Source organism: Chelon labrosus, assembly GCF_963514085.1.
Source record: "Chelon labrosus genome assembly, chromosome: 8".
Taxonomy (NCBI): Eukaryota; Metazoa; Chordata; class Actinopteri; order Mugiliformes; family Mugilidae; genus Chelon; species Chelon labrosus.
The window spans coordinates 15,032,639-15,056,796 of record NC_140358.1 but is presented as its reverse complement, the minus strand read 5'-3'; the positions used below and the strand labels follow the sequence as shown (position 1 = coordinate 15,056,796).

General features: G+C 42.6%; 1 protein-coding gene across 1 annotated transcript in view; it reads right to left on the bottom strand.

Moving 5' to 3' along the window:
• Window positions 1–24,158, bottom strand: part of LOC311491480 (uncharacterized protein) — a 107,018-nt gene that overhangs the window by 5,987 nt on the left and 76,873 nt on the right. The window contains exons 4-21 of the mRNA XM_084549408.1: window positions 21,880–22,085; window positions 12,880–12,963; window positions 11,038–11,194; window positions 9,666–9,771; window positions 9,299–9,442; window positions 8,924–9,056; window positions 7,020–7,133; window positions 6,773–6,918; window positions 6,293–6,468; window positions 4,368–4,501; window positions 4,155–4,278; window positions 3,554–3,634; window positions 3,296–3,459; window positions 3,052–3,208; window positions 2,834–2,969; window positions 2,475–2,682; window positions 2,014–2,143; window positions 1,553–1,639 (exon numbers count right to left, since the gene is read on the bottom strand). Of these exons, the coding sequence (XP_084405534.1) occupies window positions 1,553–1,639; window positions 2,014–2,143; window positions 2,475–2,682; window positions 2,834–2,969; window positions 3,052–3,208; window positions 3,296–3,459; window positions 3,554–3,634; window positions 4,155–4,278; window positions 4,368–4,501; window positions 6,293–6,468; window positions 6,773–6,918; window positions 7,020–7,133; window positions 8,924–9,056; window positions 9,299–9,442; window positions 9,666–9,771; window positions 11,038–11,194; window positions 12,880–12,963; window positions 21,880–22,085 (2,487 nt within the window). The remainder of the gene's footprint in view (window positions 1–1,552; window positions 1,640–2,013; window positions 2,144–2,474; window positions 2,683–2,833; window positions 2,970–3,051; window positions 3,209–3,295; window positions 3,460–3,553; window positions 3,635–4,154; window positions 4,279–4,367; window positions 4,502–6,292; window positions 6,469–6,772; window positions 6,919–7,019; window positions 7,134–8,923; window positions 9,057–9,298; window positions 9,443–9,665; window positions 9,772–11,037; window positions 11,195–12,879; window positions 12,964–21,879; window positions 22,086–24,158) is intronic.

Below are 24,158 nucleotides of genomic sequence, written 5' to 3'. Positions count from 1 at the left end.
TTCACGCATGGAATCACAATGACCAACAAGACCGGTGTCTTATTTACTCGCTCATGCACGCCTGCGCACAAGACACAACTCCTACCATGCACATATACACGTGGACAAACACACAAAATGCACACTCACACACACGTATATACGCAAACACACGGGTGGTGGATGCAAATGTGCATGACAAAATGTGATCCTATCCTTAAAGAAAACAAGAAGCGACAGTAAACCACTGATCCATCTGAGAGAATGGAGAGGCAACTAACTGACCAAGTCCTGCATAATATAGGTCTAACCCCTTCCCCCCTAAACACTTTACCTTTATTAAATATTCATCTGTATTCATGTAAAATCAATAAAAAAATACACATAACAGTCAAGGATCTAAGCGATCAATAGCAGTCCAAAGGTTTTAGGCAAATAAGCTACAGCTTATTCATGGTAAAACATTATTAATATTATTGTTACTCATATAGATTTAGATTTATATGTATATATAAATACAAATATATTTATAGATGTATTTGTTTAAAGTCTGCAAGCACAAATAAGCTGCATTTATTGAACTTTATAACAGTCAAAGAGAGGATGGCTGATGATGAGGTGAAATGGGAAGCAACCTCAAGTGGTCAGACTACCCTGTTTTTTTTTTTTTTCGTTTTTTTTTATTATCCTTTATCTTCAAGATTCTTCACCTCACAGTTCCCTCCCCCAAAACTCAAAAGGTTTACTCATGTCACTTCCTGTCCCTGTGCTGAGTTCCTGTCAATCTGAGAATGGACCGTAGAATGAGACGCCATTCTCATCCCCGAATGGAACCAGGATGTCAGATGAGCACTTTAGCAAAGATGTCCTCAGATCACATTCACAATAAAGCTTTCATATTTTTTTTTTTTAATATATATATATATTTTCTTTATAGATATTTATATACCTTCTCTGTTTATTTTCACACCTGTTTCTCTCCACACTGACAATGCGCTACAAAAAGAAAAAAGCGCAGCTGCATCTCAGGAGTGGTAACCCATGACAACACGCAGCTAGCTCGCGCAAAACATGGCCGCCAAATGCAGAGGGGGGTCCCTCGCACATGAACGGCTCTCCGACACGTCTCAGGAGGTGTCAATGAAAACCGGTTTGCCTTGCCGCTTTGAATCCTTTTCACATCAAATTTTTTGTTGATCTTTTGAATTTTTCAACTGGCCAGCGGTTACAACACAATGCTCCACAAAGGAGAGAGAGAGATAGAGAGAGAGAGACAGAGCAAGAGAGAACCAACTAGCACACACAGGAGCCAGAGACCTCCCCCAGTCAGAGCCGTCTCAGACACACAGAGAGAGACAACATCCCCCCCCAAAAGAGAAGCGAAAGCTTTGCCGCTCGCTCACGGGCGTGGGCACAGGCACGAGGCGTAGGGGAGGGGCAGGTCAGGGGGCCAGCCGGGGCCGTCCCTGCAGAGACAGGAGGACAGAGATGGGCAGGGCCCAGCAGAGGACAGACATGCAGCTGCGGCTGCCGCTGTGGAGGCCAGGCTGGGAGCTATAGAGGGAGGTTTTACGTGAGGAAATCTTCGGGAAGTTGGGGTTGGGGCGAGACAGCCACTGGATCAGGATGTTGCCGTTCTTGTTGAGGTCTGATGAGCCCTCTGCAGAGACACGAGGACAGAGCGGTGGCATTGTTAAAGCATCTATCAAGGGAACTTAACGCAGCTTCGTTTTTTTTTTTTGCTTTTTCCGTCTGTTCTGATAACAGGGTCTGTAAGCTGTCTATTATTATCCCATCCTCCAACATTACCGCCATTTATACATTCTGTGTCTGTTTGTTTCAGCTCCTATAGGAAATATTTAAACTCTTGACTTTGTTATTTTCTATCAAATAGATTTCTAGATGTTCTATTCTGACATTCATTTGTAAGTGCGCTGTTTACGACATTAAGGCAGGTTTGGCAGAGTGAATACATTTCAATGTCTACTTCAACATGGCAGATTATTTATGAGGCAGAGCTCGCTCTACACTTACTGGGACATGGTTCCAGGCGACAGACTCTTATGGTGTCTGGCTTACTATCCAGACATAGGCCGATGGTGTTGTCCCTGGTGTGGCACAGAGCCTGCCTCTGCTGGGTCCCATTACCACACGTCACTGAGCACTGGAGATACAGGACATAAACACACTTAAAGCAACACTTTACATCCAGGTAAATATTGATGAAAACGTTCACGTTCACAAAATTTAAAGCAATCCAAAGTCATGTAAAGTACATGAACATCATGTAAGCCGTAACAGCTAGGACCACTGATCTGTTTCTCAGAGGCCTGTCAAGCCTGCCAAGAACGGAGTTCAGAGGAAACTGTAAGATTTAAAACCCTCTTCGTCAGACAAAAAAACCCCCCAAGTATTTCCATCCGAACTAAATATGATTTTCTATTCTTCTGTTTCATTTTTTGACCTTCCTGTCAACTTCTGTTTGGCCTGCATACCTGCGACCACGGGCCAACTCTCCACTGGGTGGGGCAGGGCTGTCGGTTGCAGGGTCTGCGTGACTCGGGACGGTCATCGTTGCAGTGTTTGTTGTGGATGGAGCGTGTGGTGTTGTCATCTGAAGGCTGGACACAGCTGACTGAGCGGACTTGCATCCCTGTCTTTCCACATGGTTTGCTGCAGTTCTGCCACTCCCCTGTCACCCAGCTGTAGAGCATTACAGGGAAGACAGAAACAAGAGCTCTGAGGCCATTTCAAAATGTCAAAATGTGAAGCTAAACAAACACAAAAGAGGGAAAAATGGGGCAGTCTGAATTCAGATAAACATCCCAGTTTGGTTGGTTAATACAATACATACATGGGTGGAGGGCAGGGCTTTTGATTGCAGTCTCTTGTGTCACCTCTCGGTTTCATGTTGGACTTGTTACAGAAGCTTTTATGAACCATCTTACTGTCAACTTTTCTTCTGCAGCCATATCGCAGGTATTGCTTCCCTGCAGCATTGGGGGAGATGGAAAATGTAAGAAATGGGCATGCAGAATACACGTAGATGGTATTTTTCATGCTCTTTTGTACCTCCACCACAAGGTTTGGAGCAGTAGGACCATCTCTTCGGGGCCCACTCGTAGGCACTGTCCTCCACCAGCATGTTGTTCTGAATGCCAGAGTCACTGTCCATATTCATCATGTACTTGTAGGACAAATTCACATCCTCATCCCCATGTAACTTCATCTACAAAAAGACAGATCGCAAAAAAATTAAGTATGAGGGAATGCGGAAAATATACATACTGAATTTTAAAGTAACACCTGTGTTTACCATGATAAGAATTCCATGTCTGAGTGGGCCAGTGGTCTGCAGGGTCTCCTTGTCATGGTCGTTCTCATATTCCCACTCTACTCCCTTTTCTATGACCGAGTGAGACTTTGGGTTTTCGTTTTCCCCGTTTAAGAAGAACAGTCCCGATGCCACATTCTTAACAGCTGTACATAGGTGAGAATATGAATTGAATATACCTGTATGACATACACATACAAATACAGATGTATACATGGAAAGAAAAACAAGGTGAAATACCTAGAATGTGTGAGGTCGGTTTCAGCTCTTGGATCAGCAAGTGTCTCGCCCCTCTGGGGATTTCAAGAACTTTGAGGAAACCTGAAATGAAACACACATCTGGTTTGTGGCTTCAAAAATCAACCCAAAAAAGCTCATTTTACAGCTTCCTGACTAAAAGCCTGAGCTAATCCAGTAAAGAGCGCTTACTCATTTCATCCTTTCTCACAAGTTAAGTCCCTGCAGTGTTGAATATTTTCATCCAGAGAAAACATCCGGTTCTGGGAAATATTGCCGTAATAATGCAGGTCTTCCCGACATCAAGAGTTAGACAATATATTTAAAAACCACCAGTTCATAACGTCAGGTTTTTGCAACTTCTTGGCAATCCACAAGTTGGAAACAAGTCAGCTCACTTGGATTAAGGGTCAATTTTCCAAATCTTCCTCTAGAGGGCGATGTTTAATTAAACATAACAAAATGACAGTCCAGTCTATAAACAAAGGACCCTGGCCAACAATTTATTCTGCACTTACCAGATTGATTGTTACAGTGTAGCCACTACACTGATGGGATGAGTTTATATTTCAATAAAGGTCACTGCGGCCGTTAGTGTGTTTACCTTGTTTCTTGGCAGTGCGTGTGATGGTGTCCTTGAAGGTTTTGCAGCTGGAGTTGTCGCCTCCGCACACTCCACACTTGTCCTCCTGCTTTGAGGAGCCGACCACGCCGTCACAGCCCATTTTCTGATAATGAGAACATGGAAAGTTGATCACGTGCGGTTCTGAACACATGCAGCTGCTTGGATCTAATGCGCACACTTAACGGCACTCACCTCACACTCCCCGCGCACACAAACACTGTGTGGGTCCTTGTATGAACAGCGTGTGCCATCCAGGACCATCCTCTGCATGAAGACCACATCTCGTGTTTCCTTAGACTGGCAATGCAGGTTGCAGCGCTTGGTAGCTGGGAAACAATCACGAAGGCGTATTCAGAACGATTAAACTATTGTCAGAATGTCATGCCGACAATTCATCTTGATGATTTGATGTTTACAACCAACATGTGATTATTTTTTTTTGTGTGTTTTGAATGAGCTCCACATGAGTCAGCGTGACACAGTGTCTCATTGTGTCTGTATGAGTGAGTCATACTACAACTACGTGAGCCCCCAGAGACAAAACCTGGCAGTTCATCCCAGTGAGAATGCACACTCCCACTTCATCACGTTCATTACACATGGCCACAATCCAGGGACCTTGTCTAATGGAGCTTTGACACGAATAAACTGCTGAATTCCATTATGTGGAGAAAGCACATTTCTGTCACGTCTAAATGAGAAGGCACACAAATAATGTACATGCTGAATTCCCTTTTCAGAGATTTGAATAAAGCCTCTTCTGCTGCGCTATGACAAATGAGAAGGCCAACGTCGTGCACAAACATCACATTGAAGTTGAACTGCTGCAGTTGAAGAAGTTGAATATGTAGTTGGGTTGCATTTATTGTCTTAACAAGATCAACTGTACAATAGGTGTCTTCAGTGTCAGTCACACTTTACCAGTTCGATATACAAATAAATTAACATTTTAGATAAAGAGAAAATATTCTGCTGAATTTATGAGACTGTCCAAAGCAGGTTTTGAGTTTCTCTGTAGCTCTGAACTGTAGATTAAATGGTCATTAAAAGGTTGTTTTACACTCTTTGCGAGAAGTCATCCTAATTAATTATTTAACACTTTGTATTTAAAGAGTTAGATGAGGTTCTAGCCTCACAATTCATGTTTCTTTCTTCAAGAGCATTTAAAGTAGATCGCTTGACTCGGGAAAGTACCCAAACAGAGGCATAAAATAACAATTTGTTGCTTTTTTTCTTTCCTCACACTATCTGGAACACAGGAGATGACAGACTTTGAATGGAATTCAGTTTCACCTCAACTTCTTTTTTTTTTTTTCCTTTATCTCACACACACACAATCCGGTGAGCACATGTGCTTGCACATTTACACAGACACGGAAAAATGATCTGTGGTGGCAAAAGCTTAGATGAAAAATATGACATTTCAAAATAAGAATGAAGAAAAACTCTTTAGCATGACCACTCTTAGCTGACTTTGCGTAGCATGACCTCCATTTAGATAAGCAGACAGCTCAGCACTTTAATGGGTTGATTATTTAATATGTATCAAGAAGACAGTGACGCCTCTATTTGAAGACAAAGTTGGATCTCACAATTTCACACACATATAGTATATTTATACATTTAAAAACTGAAATAAAGAGGTTTGGGATCTTAAGTGGAGAACTTTAGGTTTGGATATTACTGCCAATCTGACAGTTTGTCCATATGTCCCAACCAATACACGGATAGAAAACAAATGTGGAAGAAGAGGGAATGTTAGTAAGGTTTGAATGACATCAGTGAATGTGTGGAAAAAGAGAAGACATTAAGTTCAAAGAAGATTGTTTTTAAAGAGATTTTCAAAGACATGGCTTGTTTTTATGGGAGGGCGTATTCGTACCTCAAAGCTGTACTCAAACTCAGCAGGACAGCCAGATGTCAGTGACCGTAACAGAACACAACCTATACGTATATATAAACCCTCTAAATGCCAGCTGCATTCAAGAATGTGGTTGCTTCCGCTTTCAAGCATCATTTCATATTTACAGCTTCCACAGTATGCAGTATTATCATTTAAGGTTTGTCATTCTCACAGCATCTCAACCAAAGTGCTTGTCATGCAGTCATATACTCACGGTCTGGGTGTTCATAAGGCAGCCAATGGTGCTTGTTGCTGTGGAGTTCATAGCGAGGTTCCCAAGCATTGCATTGCTCCTCTCGAGTGTCACTGTAGATGTCCTCGCACTCGTTGGTGTTGCACATCTGGAACTGGTACGTCGCCCCGACACAGGTCCGGCCTCCGTTAGCTGGTCTGGAGGGACGCAGGGCAAAGGGCACAAGAATTATTTAACCTCTAAAAACGGTTTCATGTTTCGCTTGTGAAATACGCTGGCTTTTATTTGAAATCGTGTGGTAGGAATGATTACATTTACCACTTGCACAAATTGTTGATCTACGTTAACAGAGCCAATTGACTCCATTTAATTATCCTACTGGGAGTGAGTGCAACATTTATCAAACGCCTGCTTTTAAGCTCCATTAGAGCTGAATTTTGTGTAATCAGCCATAGACTGCAAACCTGCAATTTCTCCTATTTACATAAGTAGTTTTAATACCTTGGACTGTCACAGCTGCGTGTGCGAAACTGTACTCCTCCACCACAGGTGCGGGAGCACTGCCCAAACTCACTCCATTTACCCCAGTTTCCATCTTGCTTTATAATGTCAGGAGTCAACCAGATGCAGTGGCCCTTGAAGCAGTGCTGCAATATGCAAAGAATACAAGACAAATTTATTATTTCGATGCAGCGTATCATGAAATTATTCGTCTTTGATAGCATCTAGTGCAGTGGCGTATAAATACCTTCCCATCTCCACACATGGTTCCATCAATGGGCGGTCCTTTCTTGGTCTTGCAGAAGAACGGATTGTCTGGGTGGCTACACCACAGCTGCTTGCATGGGTCAAATGTGCGATACTGTGGGGCACAGAGAGAGACTCCCTCTTACAACCAGAAGCCCTAACATTGAATTTACACACTAGGTAACAAAATGAGAAAGCTGAGGTGAGACTTAACACTGAGTCAAATAAATGAATTAGAGATGGGAAGAGAAATATCACAACATCAATAGCCACAACAGTTTTATACCCAACAATAACAACACCGACCTTTTGCTGATTCACTGCACTGTACACTACTCTCCACTGAGAAACACACAGCCACTCATGCAAACTAAATCAATGGATGATTGAGAGACAAAACTCTCGTAATGAGACAGCCTATGGTTTAATTACGCCACAAGGGAGGTCAGAGGGCATAAGGTTTAGAAGCCAAAAGGTGAGGCCTCAGTGACCTCTAAAATGCCCCTGGACATGGATCAAGGACCAAATTCTCCTCCTTGTCTGATATGAACCATAATGAGGATACCACTAAAACGACCTACAGTCCAGTGTCTGACGGGGGCGTGCCCTCCTCCCTCCTTTACACAAACGTCTCTACCCACCATGACCCCAGAGGACCCTTACAGGTCAGGGGGCTACACTGTGGTAGGTAATCGCCAGGAACATCAGACTGGAGGATCCTAAAAGCTGAAACATGGAAAAACAGCCTCTGTTCTGGCTAAACTCTTTCTCCTTAGATGGGAAAGACATCTTTCCAACCTTTTCCACCCGTTTATAGTCATGAGAGTGCCAATATAGTGAGGTTCTTCCTGCTGCAGTGATTTAACACAGATTTGCAGGAGAAGACTCAGGTACTGTTCAACAGCTGGACTGCACCATAGCCACTGAACAAATGAACCAGTAGAGCCAGTGTTTTGAAGGATTTTGTTGCCACTTCCTCTCGAAATATGAGCATTTTAGAATCCTGCAGACTATCATCCAAAATATGACGGTGGGTAGAACAGAGAAACAAAGTACAGTAAAAATAAAAAAGAAAAGGAGCAACATTACAAACAGTTACAACTTTAGAGGACAAATATTAAACGAAAATCAGAGAAAATAAACGACGGGCCACAGTCATGTCTTCCGGGAGGTGGGGTTACCTTACCTGCGTTCCTGACTGGCCCGCCTTTTGTAGCTGAGGGGAATGAGTTTGACAAGAGAATAGAGGGTGATCTAGCAATGTGTGCAAAGCCCCCGAACAAGCCCCTAGTCAATCAAGCAACAGCTTCTCAACAGCGTGCCACAGTGGCTTCACAGTCATAGAGCAGGTGAGGGTGACTTGGGGTAAGTAAAGATGCCTGGCAAGATGCTGCAGCTGGGTGAAGCTCGTCTACTGTGTGCTGGTTTTTGTGTTTTCAAAACACTGTTTGTGACGGGTTCATGTAAAGGCACTGTGGTATCAAGGCAATTGTTGTGTTGTAATAAATAAATGATTTTTTAACCGTTAACATTAATAACAGAACAGAAAAGAAAAAGCTATCAAAACCAATTACCTGCTTTTAAGCAAGATGTCAATCCCACCAGTGGCCGGGAGAGGAAACAGAGGACATCAGAAGAATGTGAATAGCTGTGTATGTGTGAGTCTCATTTCATTACAATGTAGATCAGAGATAGATGTCAGTACTACGCTCAGTTATTGAGGAAAACCTTCAGAGCTCAAGAGCACCCAAGAAAATGTAGCCTGTATATATATATATATATATATCACAGTGAAATTCAGGAAATTCTGAATTACGTAGTTGCCTTCGGTGTTAGTGCAGTTAGAAGGTGTTAGTAAACTAGCTATGTTAGTAAAACGAACGGAGGACTATGGAGATCTCTTACCGCGGTGCACATTGTGTAGCCCAGACCGAAGTCAAAGCGACACTGCTCATTCATGGAGTAGTGCAAACCAGGAAGTTGAGGCAGCGACGGCCAGTTGTGGTCAAAGGGGTCGTCACGAAGACAGTCATAGGAACTGCGAGAGGAGTCAAACAATGTCTTCATTGACTGATCAAAATGTCCTTGTATGGCTGTACAATTTGGACTGTGACTAATATGTTTTTATTATCAATTATTCTAATGTTATTTCCTCAACAACACAAGTTTTGAAAGAAAAGCCCCAATTTATTCAACTTTTTATGTAGTATTGTTTACAGAACCTGCCAACCCATCATAAAAGCTATTAAAAACATTTTCGGTTATGTGTGTGTGTCTCACTGAAGGTAGCGTCCCAGCTCCTGCATGCTACATCTGGACCAGTGAAAACGGTGGAAGGCAGCTTGCACCAGTGGAGCCATGATGCTGCCCATGTGCACCTCATCTCCACAGCGGTTTCCCTGGCCATCGTGCTCCATCCCTAGCCTACACAAAAAAGAGAGAGATAGGACGGGAAAAGAGATGAACCAGTGGGGTCAGACTGGAAACATGTGGAAGGAAAAGAACAAGAAATAAAGGAGGCAGGCTGTAGCGATTCACAGTTTACTCATTGGGTACTTTGGACCAAAACTCCAATGACTCTAATGAAGTGACTTTATTTATTTTTTTGCTTGGCTTGAACCTATTGTCATCATGTCCATGTACTTACACGTGTCCGGTCTCGTGCGCCACCACAAAGGCAGATGAGAAACCATCCTCATGGTTCAGAGTGCAGCTCCTCACTGGATGGCACATTCCTGTCACTGGGGCATAACCTTAGCAACCAGAGAGAAAGACAACCTTAAACATCCTGTATATAGACTGTCTGTATAAAGCACAGTTTATACTTCTGCGAGAGGTAAACTGCATAACCTATGCACGTAGCCTACGCCGGTGGAGCCTTTTATACTTGTGCGCTCGTCAGTCTGGCTCTTTTTGTTTCTACTTCCTGCTTCACTTTCAATAATGGCAATGAAACATTCGCTGAAATTTTGCCGGAGACGAGTCATAGAAATGTTTGTATCTCCGAACCTCCTCAGTTAACCTTTCCTAGATGTGTTCCACCTTTATTGATCTAAAACAATCAATTCAAAAACTGTGAAGATGGAGAAGCAGACGGAGATACTATAGCGGAAAAATGCTACTACCAAGCGGTAGAGGAGGCGCTCCTGAGCTACAGCGTTAGGGTCTGCGCAGGGTCTGAGCTGGGCTCAAATTGATGCAGAAGTATAAACTCACATAAGACTCACTGAAAAAATACACAAAGCAAAAAAAAAAAAGCATAAAGGAGCAACTAATGCTTGCTTTACACTATATACACACTAATCTACTACACTGCATTAAAAATATATATTTTATATATATTTGAACATATATTTTATTTTTTCAATGATTCAATCTTCATAGATTTTCTTAAACTCAATAATACAGCAACAACATTTTTTGTTAATCACCAATCGATGCCTCAGTTTAACTCCTCATACTACAAATACATATCTGGTTTAATTGCTAGTAATGTCAATCAAACAAGCGATTTGCGTGATCAAATATGCATATCTAAAAAAAAAACTTTTAAAAAACATGTGTATGATACACACAAAGTAATGTGTCACACACACATAAGTACACATGTGTTTGCGTGTTTAATCCCAACCCTAAACCGTGGACTTCCACCTCTACATATGCCAATCTCCAACTCCCTGTGTGCTTGTCTGTCCTGTACTGCCTTTAATTGTGGAGCTGTGGCTGGCCCTTCTCTGTCTATTGATTTTCTGCTACTGAAGGCTGAGCCCAAGGGTAGCTGAAGGGCTTCTGGATAGCTAGGCCACTGCCTTTAGAGGCCTCTCCCCTGGGCCTGAGTGTTAGCCTGTACTCTGCTGCACAGAAAACCACCAACCACCAAACCCACAGTGCACTGTGCAGCTAAATGGGGAAAAGGAAGGAAGAGGGGAGTTTTCTACGTATGCATACTTATGAGTCTTGATACTTAAGAGGATGTGCACTTAATGTATGTATGTTAAACATATTATGAAAACTAATACCCTGCATGCCCGTGGGGCCAAATTCCTGTCGTGTGAGGAAGATGGCGTGGTCGTGATACTCAGCGTCCCCTGTGTCTTGCTTCTGCTGCAGGAAGGCCCAGCGACACACATTCTCCAGACTCTGAGATGGGTTCCCCAATTCAATAAGACTCATGGACTGGGACAACAGACACACACACACACACAAAGGGGAAGAGAGAAGAGAGTGTAAAAACGATGGAAAACAGGGAACTAAATATGCTTTTCGTACTGATATGATCCAAACCTGTAGGGGGCAGTGTCACAATGTTATATACTGTATATTGTCAGCAGCTCTTGCAAATTGCTGAGGTGTGTAACACACTCACACCCAGAAACACACATGCACAGGGACGCACAGTACTTACAAAATCTTAATAGGATCCTGAATTCATGATGTCAATAATGAATATGAAACTAAATAAAGGGTTGCTTAATAAGCTGTTGACAGTCATACAGGCAAAAATATTTACTTATAATTTATATTACTGATAAAGCCAATATTTACAGAAATGACTGCAATTCCTTCCATTCACCTTCACCAGGGTCTCTGCTCGCCTCCCCTCCCCTCCTTCGCTATATTATGCTATTATTATTTCCGTGTTCGTTTTCCTCTCCTTCCTTTTCACACATGCACAATGCACAGCTGAATCAAACAGCAAGCATGTGTAGTGTGACTGAGCTGCACTAAAGACATATGGCCTGCCTCTGCACAAATGATGAAGTGTGATGTCTGTACTGTGCACAAACACCCCCCTAGACAGAGTGCACCGTGCACGTGTGATTTTTTTTCATGCTCATCAGTTGCTTCTGTGCATGTTCCCGTGCATTTAGAGACCTGTGATCTCTAAACAGGTCTTTGAAATGGTGAGTCCTGTGTAAATGTTGTGTTGGAGTGGGTGTGTGAAGTGTGGGTGCGCGAGTGCGCCTGCATTCAGGGTCACACAGCCAATCTGCAGGCTGTCTGGGTGCAGCTCTGTTGCCACGGTAATTGGGAATGATGGACAGCCGGAGCTTTGGCTGAAGCTGCATAGGGGCTGGCCCAGAATGACCAATGTAGTGTACTGTGTAAGTGTGTGTGTGCGTGGGAGTGTGTGTGTGTGTTTATGTGTGAGAGTGTGTGTTTCCAGAGTCCAGAGTTCCTCTGGGACTATAGACATGCAGAGAGAGGAGAGGAAGAGATAAGGCGAAAGCAGCATAAGTGTATCACAGAGCACCTATCCAGCAATAAAATCATTGAATCATCCATTGGGGTAATCCCTGCCCTTCTCTATTCCTGCCATATCCTGCTTTATCTGTCTCTTTCCCCTCAGCACTGTCATACAGATAGAGTTACAGTCAAGAAGAAAGGGATGCTACCCCCATTGTCCGGTCTCTCTCTTTATGAATGAGGGAGGGCTATCATTGATTGTTTATCTCTGCCTGGACTTCCCATGATTCCATGCTGCAGTCTACTGGGAGGAACGCTGATTGCATAACGGGCAGAGTTTCTGTGTGCTTTGGTGCTGAACTGTGAAGGCGTGCGACTTGAAAACACTCCCCTGGGATGCTGCATGCTTTTAGTTCCTCTTTTGCTCAGTCCACTGGAATAACAGGCTCCGGGCATTTGCGTGTACTGATGACTGTGCATGTGTGCGCGTTGATTCTGAGTGTATGACTTGGCTGTGCTCACTGTTGGCACTTAAAGCTATTGAAATCCCTGTATCAAAGATAGTGCTCATAGAGAGACAAGGCTTCAACTTTCCTGGATCTGCAACTCAAGCAGCTCTTCAGTAAGACTCCTTTTTTTATTTTATTTTTTTTTATATATATATCAGGTCTTACCTTGCCGTAGCCCAGCATTATAATCCGTACCAGCACCACATTGATTTTTGCTCCCAAAGACTGGTCATGGTAGATCTCATTCACCTGGTGTCACACAAAGAAACACAAGAGCAAAAATGAGCATCCGCAGCAGAAATTTAACACGTTAATAGGATGTAAGCAAGCTGTAAGTTGCAACAAAAGGCCTTAACAATTGGAAAGACATAACTTGATCATGCATTATTATACGTTTTTAAGCCTGTATTTAGAAATGTACACGTTTACAGAAATAGCCATTCACACGTTTGTTGCATATAAATCCAAGAAACTATTAGCATCACGACTGAAAATGCATGTGAATAGCCAATTTCTGTCCAAAGGCAGAAAAGTCACGTTCTAAGTCTCAAACTGACAAGTTGTGTTTTTTCTCTATCCCAGACTCTTTCTTGGCTGCACATGGAGACTTCCCGAAGCCAAGTTTAACTAATTCTACAACTAATTAAACATTTTGTTATGAGATGATGCTTGTGATGCTCTGTGTAGTCAAAGCAAACTCCACTTTGTCGTTATCGTATGGCTAGTGCAGGGACGTGTGTGATGTAAAATAAAAATGGAGACTGAATATGAAGAGAGACTGCGTGAAGATGTCCAAAACCATATAAAAATATAAATGCATTGATCCATTAAGGAAAACTTCCCAGACTTTAGTAAAAAAAAGAAAGAGTGTGTTGGTTGCACGTGTAGATGACAATCCACTAATCATGTTGAAAGGAGAATCGGTGGAACTATTTCACTGTTGCATCGAGTATAACCGAGGCAAATGTTGTTGTTAAAATGTTCCCATGACTGATTATAAAGCAGTCTGATATGACTTACAAAAATGAGTGAGAACACTGGACTTAAGTATCCCAGTGACCAAAAAGTTACTAAGAGAGAGGAGAAGGAAGCCAAACCAAGAGAAAAGGTTAGCTGAGGGCAAGGAACTCAGTTTCCCATGAGCACAGATGAACAAGAGATGAAGAAGATGCAAAGGATGGAAAGAGCCTAATGCAAGGAAACAAGGTAATGTGTGACAAGGGAGATGCGGAGAGCACTCTACTTCCACACACACATACACACACAGATAGACACACACATACACAAGCACACAAAGCCAGAGAGAGAGGGGTAAATTGGCACTGGAGTTGAGGCCTGCTGTCCTCAGTGGCTGTGTGTGGTGCCTAATGAGGCAAAGGGATGTAAAAACAGACAGCCATAATGAGATGGCTGATGGACATGCTGCGGAGGAAGACACACACACACACACGAAGGTACAGGGGCAAAATTGCAGACACATCCAGCAAGAGGAAGGTATGAGGAAGAGTTGAGGAATGCTACGAATAGACACAGAGAGGCAGAGGGAAAGAGACAAGAAGCTGAGCACAGAGGAGAGAGGAGACACAGGGGGAAGGGGAGAAAAAGGAGTGGAAACGATGCATTCTTAGAAAAACTAACACATCATGGAGCTGCCGCGAAGAGTTTAAAAAAAAGAAAAAAAATGAAGGAGTAAGCTGATTCTCCTTTCCATACGTAATGTAAAGTACAATTACAGCATCTTATTAGGAAAAATCCAGATCCAGTGAAGTAAGGATCGTAATTTGTTAACCACAGTCTGTCTGGAATTAATGTATTTCATTGCGTCAACATACAAACACGTCTGCCGTAAAGCAATAACAGCTTTACAGCATGTTCAGAAACCTCAGAATAAAGCCATGTTGATTTTTGACATTACGTGGCCCTTTGTGTAATTAGAAACATCTGTCAGTAGCAGCGGCTGAAGCTAACTTCCTAATGTAGAAAATTTTTACTACCAAAATGAAAAAAAGAATCGCAGGGGAAGTGGATTTTCCATCAAAAAGTCACACATCGGGGCATCTGTGGTTTTCTCAGTTGGAACATTCAATATATTACAGGCTGTAATTACGCTGTGACTTTTTGACCCTCAATGGTGAACTGAGGGGAGCATTACTTGAGGAAAAGAAGAGGGGAACACACAGTTTTGATCATAAGACACTGTAAACAACACAACTGCACTTTTTAGCATAAATCGGTTCAAAAGCACCAGGTGATGAACTTTTTGGAGTTTTGTATAAGTTACAACTAAGGCTTCTCAAGTGATGATTCTGACAAAACCCCCAAGAGCAAACATACAACTGAGTGTCCTTCATGATATCTGCATAAAGACTTACAAACACACCCATTAGGGCTATTTGTACATTTGACATGTGCTCTCTATATAAAACTTGGACATACACAGGACAGGAATTTAACCGAGAAGCTACAATTCAGGGAGGTTACCCTGGTATAGTAATATTTGGCTTTTAGGAAACAAAAAAGCCAGAATAATCAGATCTAATCAGAGTTAGTAAAGGCCGCCTACTTAAAACAGGTGCTCAGTTTGCAGGAAAAAAATGCCTCATTCAACATTTTTTTCATTTATGTATTTTTTTTTGTTAATAAATTACAACTTTATACATTAAAGTACTGTAGGTCATTAACCCGGCCATCGACCAACCGGAGACGCCGTGGTTCTTCAAGCCTTCCTAAATAATAATATTCCAGCTATTTTTACTGTAATTACGCTGAACTTGGCACAGTACGTCAAGTAGCGCGCTTTTCCTCTCCACAAAGGGGGATCTCTCTGTCTGACTGGGGTTTATGAGCCGCTACGGTAATTTCTTTCAGAGAAAAAGGCCCCACTGGCAGAAGAGCAGAGTGTATAGCAAAACCTTTACTTGAGTTTTTCAGGTTGCTCAGCGAATTGATTTGCTACTTCAAGGCAGAATGACGACTGTCTCCACGTGGCAGATAAAGTATCTGCATTCATCTTCACACTGGGATGGTGAGGGTACAGGAGTATATCTGATCTGTCTTCAGCTGATGCGAAGTTACTCGCCTTTGCAGTCAACAGAATTTACCGTTACTTCATAAAGGAGATAACGGCAAAAAGTGCAAAATGGATCCATGACTCCATGAAGATCAACTCCTTGAGCTTGCAAACGGCGGTGGGGGGAAAAGTAAGTTTGACGTAAGATCTCTGGCAGCATTCTGGATGAGCAGCAAGGCTGGATATACTGAGATAGCTGCAAAAGTACTAAAAATGATGCTTCCTTTTTCAACGTGAGGAAATATGCCTCCCATGTTTCTGCCTCCCGTCACTCATCAATATGGCCATCTTGTTGCAGGAAAAAAGCCCAGTGGTGTCAAAAAGTTGATTCATTCAAGTACAATGTGCGCTGTGTTTATCCAAAGAAAACGGCTGGATGCTTGTCACTGAAAATTGCCCATGTAAAACCAGTATGTTAAAACTCAATATGTCCATTTTTTATTTCACCGAGCACTTAACATTTTGTCAAGCGGCAGCAACATCATGTGAGACAGCGGAGGACAGGGCGAAGATTTAATCGAGCAACCTCCTGTTCAGAACAGGGAGTTGTGTTGTCTTCTCAGTTTAACCCTGCAACTATGAGTGTGTGAGAAAGAGAGTCGGTCTGTGTGTGTGTGTGTGTGTGTGTGTGTCTGCAGTCTTCATCTTGCCTATCTGTCTGGCTACCTGCTGATAATTCTGCCTGGTTCGCTAACGTTTGTCTCACTCCCTCGTTATCTTGGCAGGCTGAGGCATACGCGAGGAAGTGACAAACAATGACTCTGGGTGTGAGCTGTGTTTGCTTGTCTGAAGATGGACACGGACACTTGGGTGGGTCAGTTTACACTTGGCCTGATCCAGCCCGTTTCCTTGACAACCGTTAGGCCAATTAGGGGCGGTTGACTTGCAGGTGACCCCAGCACCACAAGTTTCACTCTAATGAGACGAAACATTTGCGCGTGTCCACACACACAGACACACACGCGCACGCATGCAGAGACAGTGTAGCGTCCTTTAAGTTTCCCAACTTTGTGTCTCCATGCACTTTAACACTTGCGTACAGACAGTTGGACACTTAACACAAAGATGCTGAACACTAGAGGACAGATATGCCACAGCAATTCATAATTCAGAACACGCCCACATGTTTGCTGAGATATGCTTACCCATGCAAAAACACACACACAGTATAGATACAGTTTGTCCCTCATTTATGCTGCTGGCTGTTCGCTGATCTGAGAGACGATGCCAGGTGACAGTACTCGGCACCCAGGATAGATGTATCCTAGACAGACTAAATGTTACCACCTATGTGCACATGTGTTTTGTTATATGTATTAACTAATGCAGGCCCAGAGGTCGATGCCAATTGTTAAGACACTGGCAATGTGAAGTGCCATTCATCAGTTTATATAACTGATAAAAAATTATATAAACTGCAGTTATATGTCAAATGATTAATGATTCATTTGTTTTATGTTCATTATAACTAGTAATAGAGGTCTGTTTTACTTAAAAGACAGTATAAATAAACTTTTGGTGGCACTGGGAAACATAAATAACAGAACGAAAAGGGAGCCAAAGCAAATAATTGTTCTGAAAGAGAGAACAAGGGAGTGCAGTTAAGACTGAAACCCACGAGCAGGAGAGGTCCATTACAGGGCCGTGAAACGTTGCTATGTTTGATCTGCACTTTATTAACGGCCTCATTCACTGCTACACAACTGACTATGGATGCATAGTAGTGACACCTTCATAAGGGCTTAGAATACACTCACTTGCCAGTTAATTAGGTACGCTAGTGAAAATGAATGTATTCTAATGTAACAGTCCTGCACTACATCTTCACGAACACCTGCAGCCAGAACAGGTTGAACCCTCCACTAACAACATTTTAAAAGACTCACTGACAAGTGTATCATCATCTACAGGCAGTTAAGTAATGCGATGGTCTAAAACAAGGAATCATGTGTCTGCGTGGCTTCTCTCCAGGTACTCCGGCTTCCTCCCACCGTCCAAAGACACGCTGGTTAGATTAACTGGTGATTCTAAATTAGCCGTAGGTGTGTATGTGAGTGTGAATGGTTGTCTGTCTCTCTGTGTTAGCCCTGCGATAGACTGGTGACCTGTCCAGGGTGTACCCCCGCCTCTCGCCCGATGACAGCTGGGATAGGTTCCAGAAGACCCCACGACGCTTCACAGGACAAGCGATTACAGAAGATGAATGAATGAATGAACTAGATAAGTTGTTTTGTGCTCCGTGACTGTAATGGAGAGGTTGTTGCTGGAGATACCTGGGGTACTTTTCTGGGGTACCTGGTGTCACAGTTGACGTCGGTTAGAATATTTACTAGCATTCGTAAACACTGAGCCACTTCCTGCATCCAAAATACTATGCATGCATTTTATTTAGTATTCGGAAATAGTATCTGAGATTCTATTTTTTTTCCTGAAAGATGAAACTAGTATGAAAGTAGTAGTACGTGAGTGTTACTCATGGGGAAATACTATTGTAGGCAAGCTCAGCGATAATGACAACAAAGGACAAGCCAAGGCAGCTCTGCTGCACTATGAGCGAATAGATAAATAAATAACAGTCTTGAAACGGAGAAGTCTGGACTTAGTTTTACAACTGAAATTACATTTTTATTATTAGAGATAGTGAAGTGTAGAAAAATGAGTTGAGTTCCAGTTACCAGGCACCAGCTCAAATGTGAACGGTACACAACCCTGAACAATATGAATATTTTCACAGAGCTTTATACAATGGTGTGTTTAGAGAGTAATTTAGTAGGCAATAAAATTTTGTCAAGAACATTTTGAAAAATATGCATTAAAAACACTCTCAGCTGCTGATGACACAGAAGTGAGTCATCAAATAAAATTTGGCGAGAGTGCTACATAAATTAGATAAGGCTTTGGACAGCGTTTCTATATCTTTTTGTCAACACACATGGGAATATTTAAAGCCTGAAAACCAGAATTTGAGCTCTGGGTCTGACAGTGCTCCGTACGCACAGTATCTGTGACACCTCCAGCTAACAAGGTGTCTATTATTACCTGGACTACACCTCCTTTTCAGGCTCTTCCTACCACTTATTAAAATGACTTTTCACCTCCTCCAGGAGCTTTGGTAAAGACAAGACCGAACGCTCTACAACACTACCAGACAACTGGAAATTAAGGTTATCATCCAGAGGAGGCATAAAAGTGCAGACAAAATAAAGACCTGCATATCAGTGTGCCTCATAAAATTAAACATGCACATGTGCATGCAGGCACACACAAACCTCCCTTATTTGTAGCAACTATTTATATCCATGGAGAGTGTGATTAACACTTTGTGGCACCTCTGTAAAGGTCTCCCTTAATGGGTGAGAGGGACAGGTAGACAGACAGATCACCACTGGCAACAAAGTCAATCACCATGATGGTCTCCACATGAAAATTACAGCATAATGACCACAGCACACAGCATATTTTACAGGATTTACTCTCACAACAACACGCTTGTTTCAAGATTCCATTTCAGTCAAACTCTACTTCCCCCCATTATTTTTCTAAATTCACTGCACCAAATCCCCTCGAGTATAAAAGATTTTAAAATGTGCACCAGTGTGGAAATGTAACTGTACTACTATTCCTATAACCTTCTTTTTTTAAATCAGGAGATGGGTAACACTTCTGCAAGTTATGCACAATAAATGACAAAACAATGTTAATTACTTCCTGGTCTGATTGCACTTTTGGCTCACTGACAAAGGTCTCTAAGACTGTTTTTGTCAGCTGACCTGTACAAAAATAATCTTTCCCGGGATCCCTGTGGAGTTTTTGATCTCCACAGTAATAGCCCTGTGTTTTGTGTTTTTGCTGAGCTGTCATCAACCATGAACATCACACTCCTGATGATGGTCACACTATTCGACTGATTTAAAGGCGGCACCGAACTAAATGGGCCAGCTGGTTAGTTGTTGCATGTTGTTTTACAATGATGAGGCCTCTCTTTAAATGTATTTAAATTCACTGAAGAAGCTGCCATCACTGAAGATCCATCTGTCTCCCCAGACCTCTTTAATATCTCTTCAGAAATCCCATTTATTTTGTGTGACTATATTATTTATTTATTTATTTATTTATTTATTCATTCTGATGTAGGTATGGTCCATAAATTATGCTTAATTTTCACTGTCCCAGTTTGATCAATTCCCCCCCCCCCCCCCCCCCATGCGTGCATACAGCCCATCTTTTCCCTTGACAGAAGGGCAGAAACACAGAGATGAAAGCATTAAAGAGGCAGAGGAGAAAGATGTAGAGGGTCATGTCAAAAACACACCAGAAGATCAGAAGAGAAAACAAACACTGAATACTTTTACAGTAAAACCAACTGCACCGGAGCACAAGATACTACTTGAAGTTGGCTGTTCAACAGATGCTGTGACAAAAGATAGACCTTTTTTTTTAAAAAAAAAACATTAATTGAATGAACACACAGATAGACGCCCTAAAGAGGAGAGGTGTACAGCTTCAAAACAGCTAAATTAGTAAAACACTTGCAAAACATATTATCACTATGCTGATGTTGTACTCCAGGTGAAGGGCAATAAAGATGAGGTTTTTATTCCCATCTGTATGTGGTTTGGCACCAACAATATTATAATAACTGCAAGGCTAACTACTCCATGAATACCTTTAGTGGACACCATCATCCAAAATCTTTCTCCTCATCTTAAATGCTTCTTTCAGTGAATCTTCACACAAGCCTGTCGTGACTCGCATTATAGTTTTATAACTTCATTGAGGATATGTTCTCATAAACTATCCTTGACAGGCAGGAGTAACAATGCAAGCAGCCGAGGTGCTGAGAGCCAGAGAGAGTCAGAGAAAGACAGAGAGGGAAAGAAATTAAATAAAGAGAGAGAGAGAGAGTCAGACAGAGCACACCCATCCTGAAGTGAGCAAAGCAAACTTTCAAGAAGAAAGTCGCCCAGATGCCACGCGTGGGAGGCAGCCCTTATTTATTTATTTATTTCTGTTTATCTGGCTGTCAGTAATTTATTCCGAATGCGCTGTTTAAAATACTCCTTCTCCCTCTGTCTCTCCATGTTTTCTCCACAGATTAGAGGGGGGCTGCGACAGGGGCTGCCGATTCCCTTCTCCTATATTGTCTGACAAATATCTAAAAGGGGAGGCAGAGAGCACAGCGGCTCTTGTTCTCTCTCAAGCGCTGAACTGAGACAAAGAGGTGTGGTAGGATTTGTTGCTCTATGCTCGCACCTGCTTAACAGTCGGAGGTTGGTTCCTTGCGCAGTGGGTCGCAATACAAGCAAAAGCAAACAGGAGCACGCACACAAACAGACACGCACACACACACACACACGTATGAATGCATGCAAACAGCACTCTCACCACAGGTTTAATTTGCAAAGATTAAAGTCTGCACTGTGTTCATTATCACACCAACACACGGGCACATGTGCGCACACACACACACACACTCGTAACAACAGCTGGGAGTGTGAGTGCTAAGTGTTGTTGTGGCCTGGAGCACACTACCTGCTGTTTCTGCATCTCCCTCTCTCTCTTTCTTTTTCCTCTCTCATGCACACACACTCACAATGAATGATGACATGACACAAAGCCTGATGAAATGATATGTAGGAGCCCCTTCAGTGCAGAGGGCTCACCTTACACACAGACACAGACACACACACACACACTCATACACAAATGAAATCTCATCATATTCAGATAGAGAAGAAAGGATTACCCGCAGCTGATTGCTGGATGAGAACATGTAGGGAGGGAATTGAATCCTCTTTCAGCTGGTGTATGTATGTAAGTGTGTAAGTGTGTGTGTGCGTGTGTGTCCTACCCTCTTTCTTTGACCTCTCTGCGATTTACTTTCTATTCAGCTCAAATGGAAAAGTTTCCTCATTTGGGCAATTTCATTTTTAAAGTACCCTTACAAATGTGTAGCAGGATTAGTTTGAGGAATCTTGAAACCTGTGTATAAAGTATGTATTAATGGTTTCATATGTTGATCTCATACGCGAAATGTGACATGTATTCATCTGCTTGTGTTGTGTCTGTTTGTTACCGTGTGAGTGGACACTTACAATGTTCATTAGAGTCAGCAGGTACTTTTGGACATGCTCCTTCCCGTGAAACTGGACCACAGAGTCATCCACGCCGAGCAGCACCTCGATGTTGTACGCTCTGTCCATGCTCTGCCTGCGCGTTCGTCCCGCTCGCGTGTGGTTGATACTCTGCTCCACGCCACGGTACAGAGACTCCAGTTCCATCAGACCACCAAGATCCGCACCTTGAGATAGAAAGCATGAATATTGTCATTATATCAAAAATATGTTCTGAAAAGGAAAAAAAAAAAAGCTTTTTTCATTCGGGTGAATATTGGACACAAATTATTTTGAACACATCACATTAAATATCACTAAGCTAATGTAATTCTCTACAAGGATAGCATATATTATCATCTGTGACAACCCGATGGTGAATTTGAGAAAAAGAAATCTGCTCAATGGTCATATTACTGCTAAAAGCTACTGAAGAATTAAGCGGAGCTTGTCCACCTGCTATGTCCAAGGTCAGCAGTGAATTCCAAAATGCAAAAATGCAACAGAAATCTCCATTTTGAGGTAACGCAACTGAGGCAACGACCCCTGGACGCAGCTGACATTCCAGCTGGCCTGGACTGTCAGGTGAACTGAGATTCTATCAGCCTCTACATTCTAGAATGTCGTCACAGACCCAAGATTCTATTGGACTCTAGATTCTAGAATGTTGTTAAAGACTCTATATTCTAAGATATAACAGTAGGTTTCTGTCCATACACTAGCATCATGTTCATGTTCCGCTTGATTCACTAGGAAATATTTGGTGAGGTAAGAATACAAGGGGGTTACCTGGGCAACAAGAGCCTCGAACTAGCAACCAAGTGTCAGCGACAGAGAGACGGGCAACGAAGGATACGCTTTGTACCATATCTGTATCGGGCTTAAATGGGTAAAGTCTCTAGTGGTCCTGAAACACTGTCACATTTGCTAGATTGTAAAACGTTGTCACAGACAACAGAGTTTATCCATCGACCAATGCTAACATGTTTTGTATGTTACACTGCAATCATAGCATGCGTAGCCTGACACATTTTGCCGTTGCGTTCTTTCAAACCTGCACAGCTGGTGTGTGCACGTTTCTTTCTGCAGTGTTACATTGTCTAGATTTCTATTGTTGTGTCACATCAATATACACATGTGCACTTGTTTGAGCACTCGCATATCCGTGTATCTGTCTCCTGTTTGCTTTCCAAGACACCAGTTGACAGAATCGAGCATGTGTGTCCCTTGTAACCGGTGGTAACGGTGCGGCTATCCTTCACAGATCCCCCTCCTAATCAACCAAATATTTCTACTCCCATCTGAATAAAAAGAACAGATGGTGCTTGCTAAACACATGGATTAAGACAGCTCTCTCACACAGGGGCTGCCCACCCTGCTCTTTTCTTGGCTTGCTACATACTAGAAAAAAAAGCGGATTAAAAAGGGAACTCAATTTGAGGTTAATCCGTCGAAAAGTATGCAACCAACAGCAGCCCTGATTTGTTCAGATCACTAATTACTTCACACACATATGTCAGACTGTGTGCTGTTATGTTGTTTTGACATTCTTGTTCCCAACTTTCAGTGTCTGCTCTGATCATGTTTCTTTCTTCATTTTAAATGAGGCAAAGAGCTGGAGTCGGTGAGGATACAGAAGATAAATTGTCCTGTCTCCAGAGCCAAGGCCATCCTTCCCTCACGTGCTATCCTCCCTCAGCCCCCCCCCACCACCCCACCCTCCCTCTCATCCTCCTGGTATCTGTAGGCACAGCGTGGCCTTGTGCGTATGGAAGCCATGGAAGGCCAAGTCATGCAGTCTTGAACATGTGGTCTCAGTGGATTCAACAAAGCACTACCCTCGCTGACTACAGCCAAGGCCTACCACAGCCAAAGATAACACACAACAAAGAGTGATGTGTGTGTGTGTGTGCAGGTGTGAGTGCTCCGTGAACAAACATTTCCAATTGGGCTATAAATCACTCTTCCAACAGGAGCTTTAATTTAGTTGAAGCCAGGGTGTAGGGACGACTAACTATAATAGATACACTGTGTTTAACCGCGCTTTATTTTGGAGGTGCTGCATGTCGAGCCGATTCAACTTATGGCATGAGGGAACAGTTGTAGCGCCACTGTTTTGACGCATGCAGTTAAAACGAGCGTTGAGGAGAGGAAAAAGTAAAGATACTGGAGGAAGATATGGGGAAGACAAGGGGAGAAAAAGACAGATCTGCCACCTTGTCTCCTAATCAGCAAGGGGCTTCCTGCTTTCCCACTCCCTC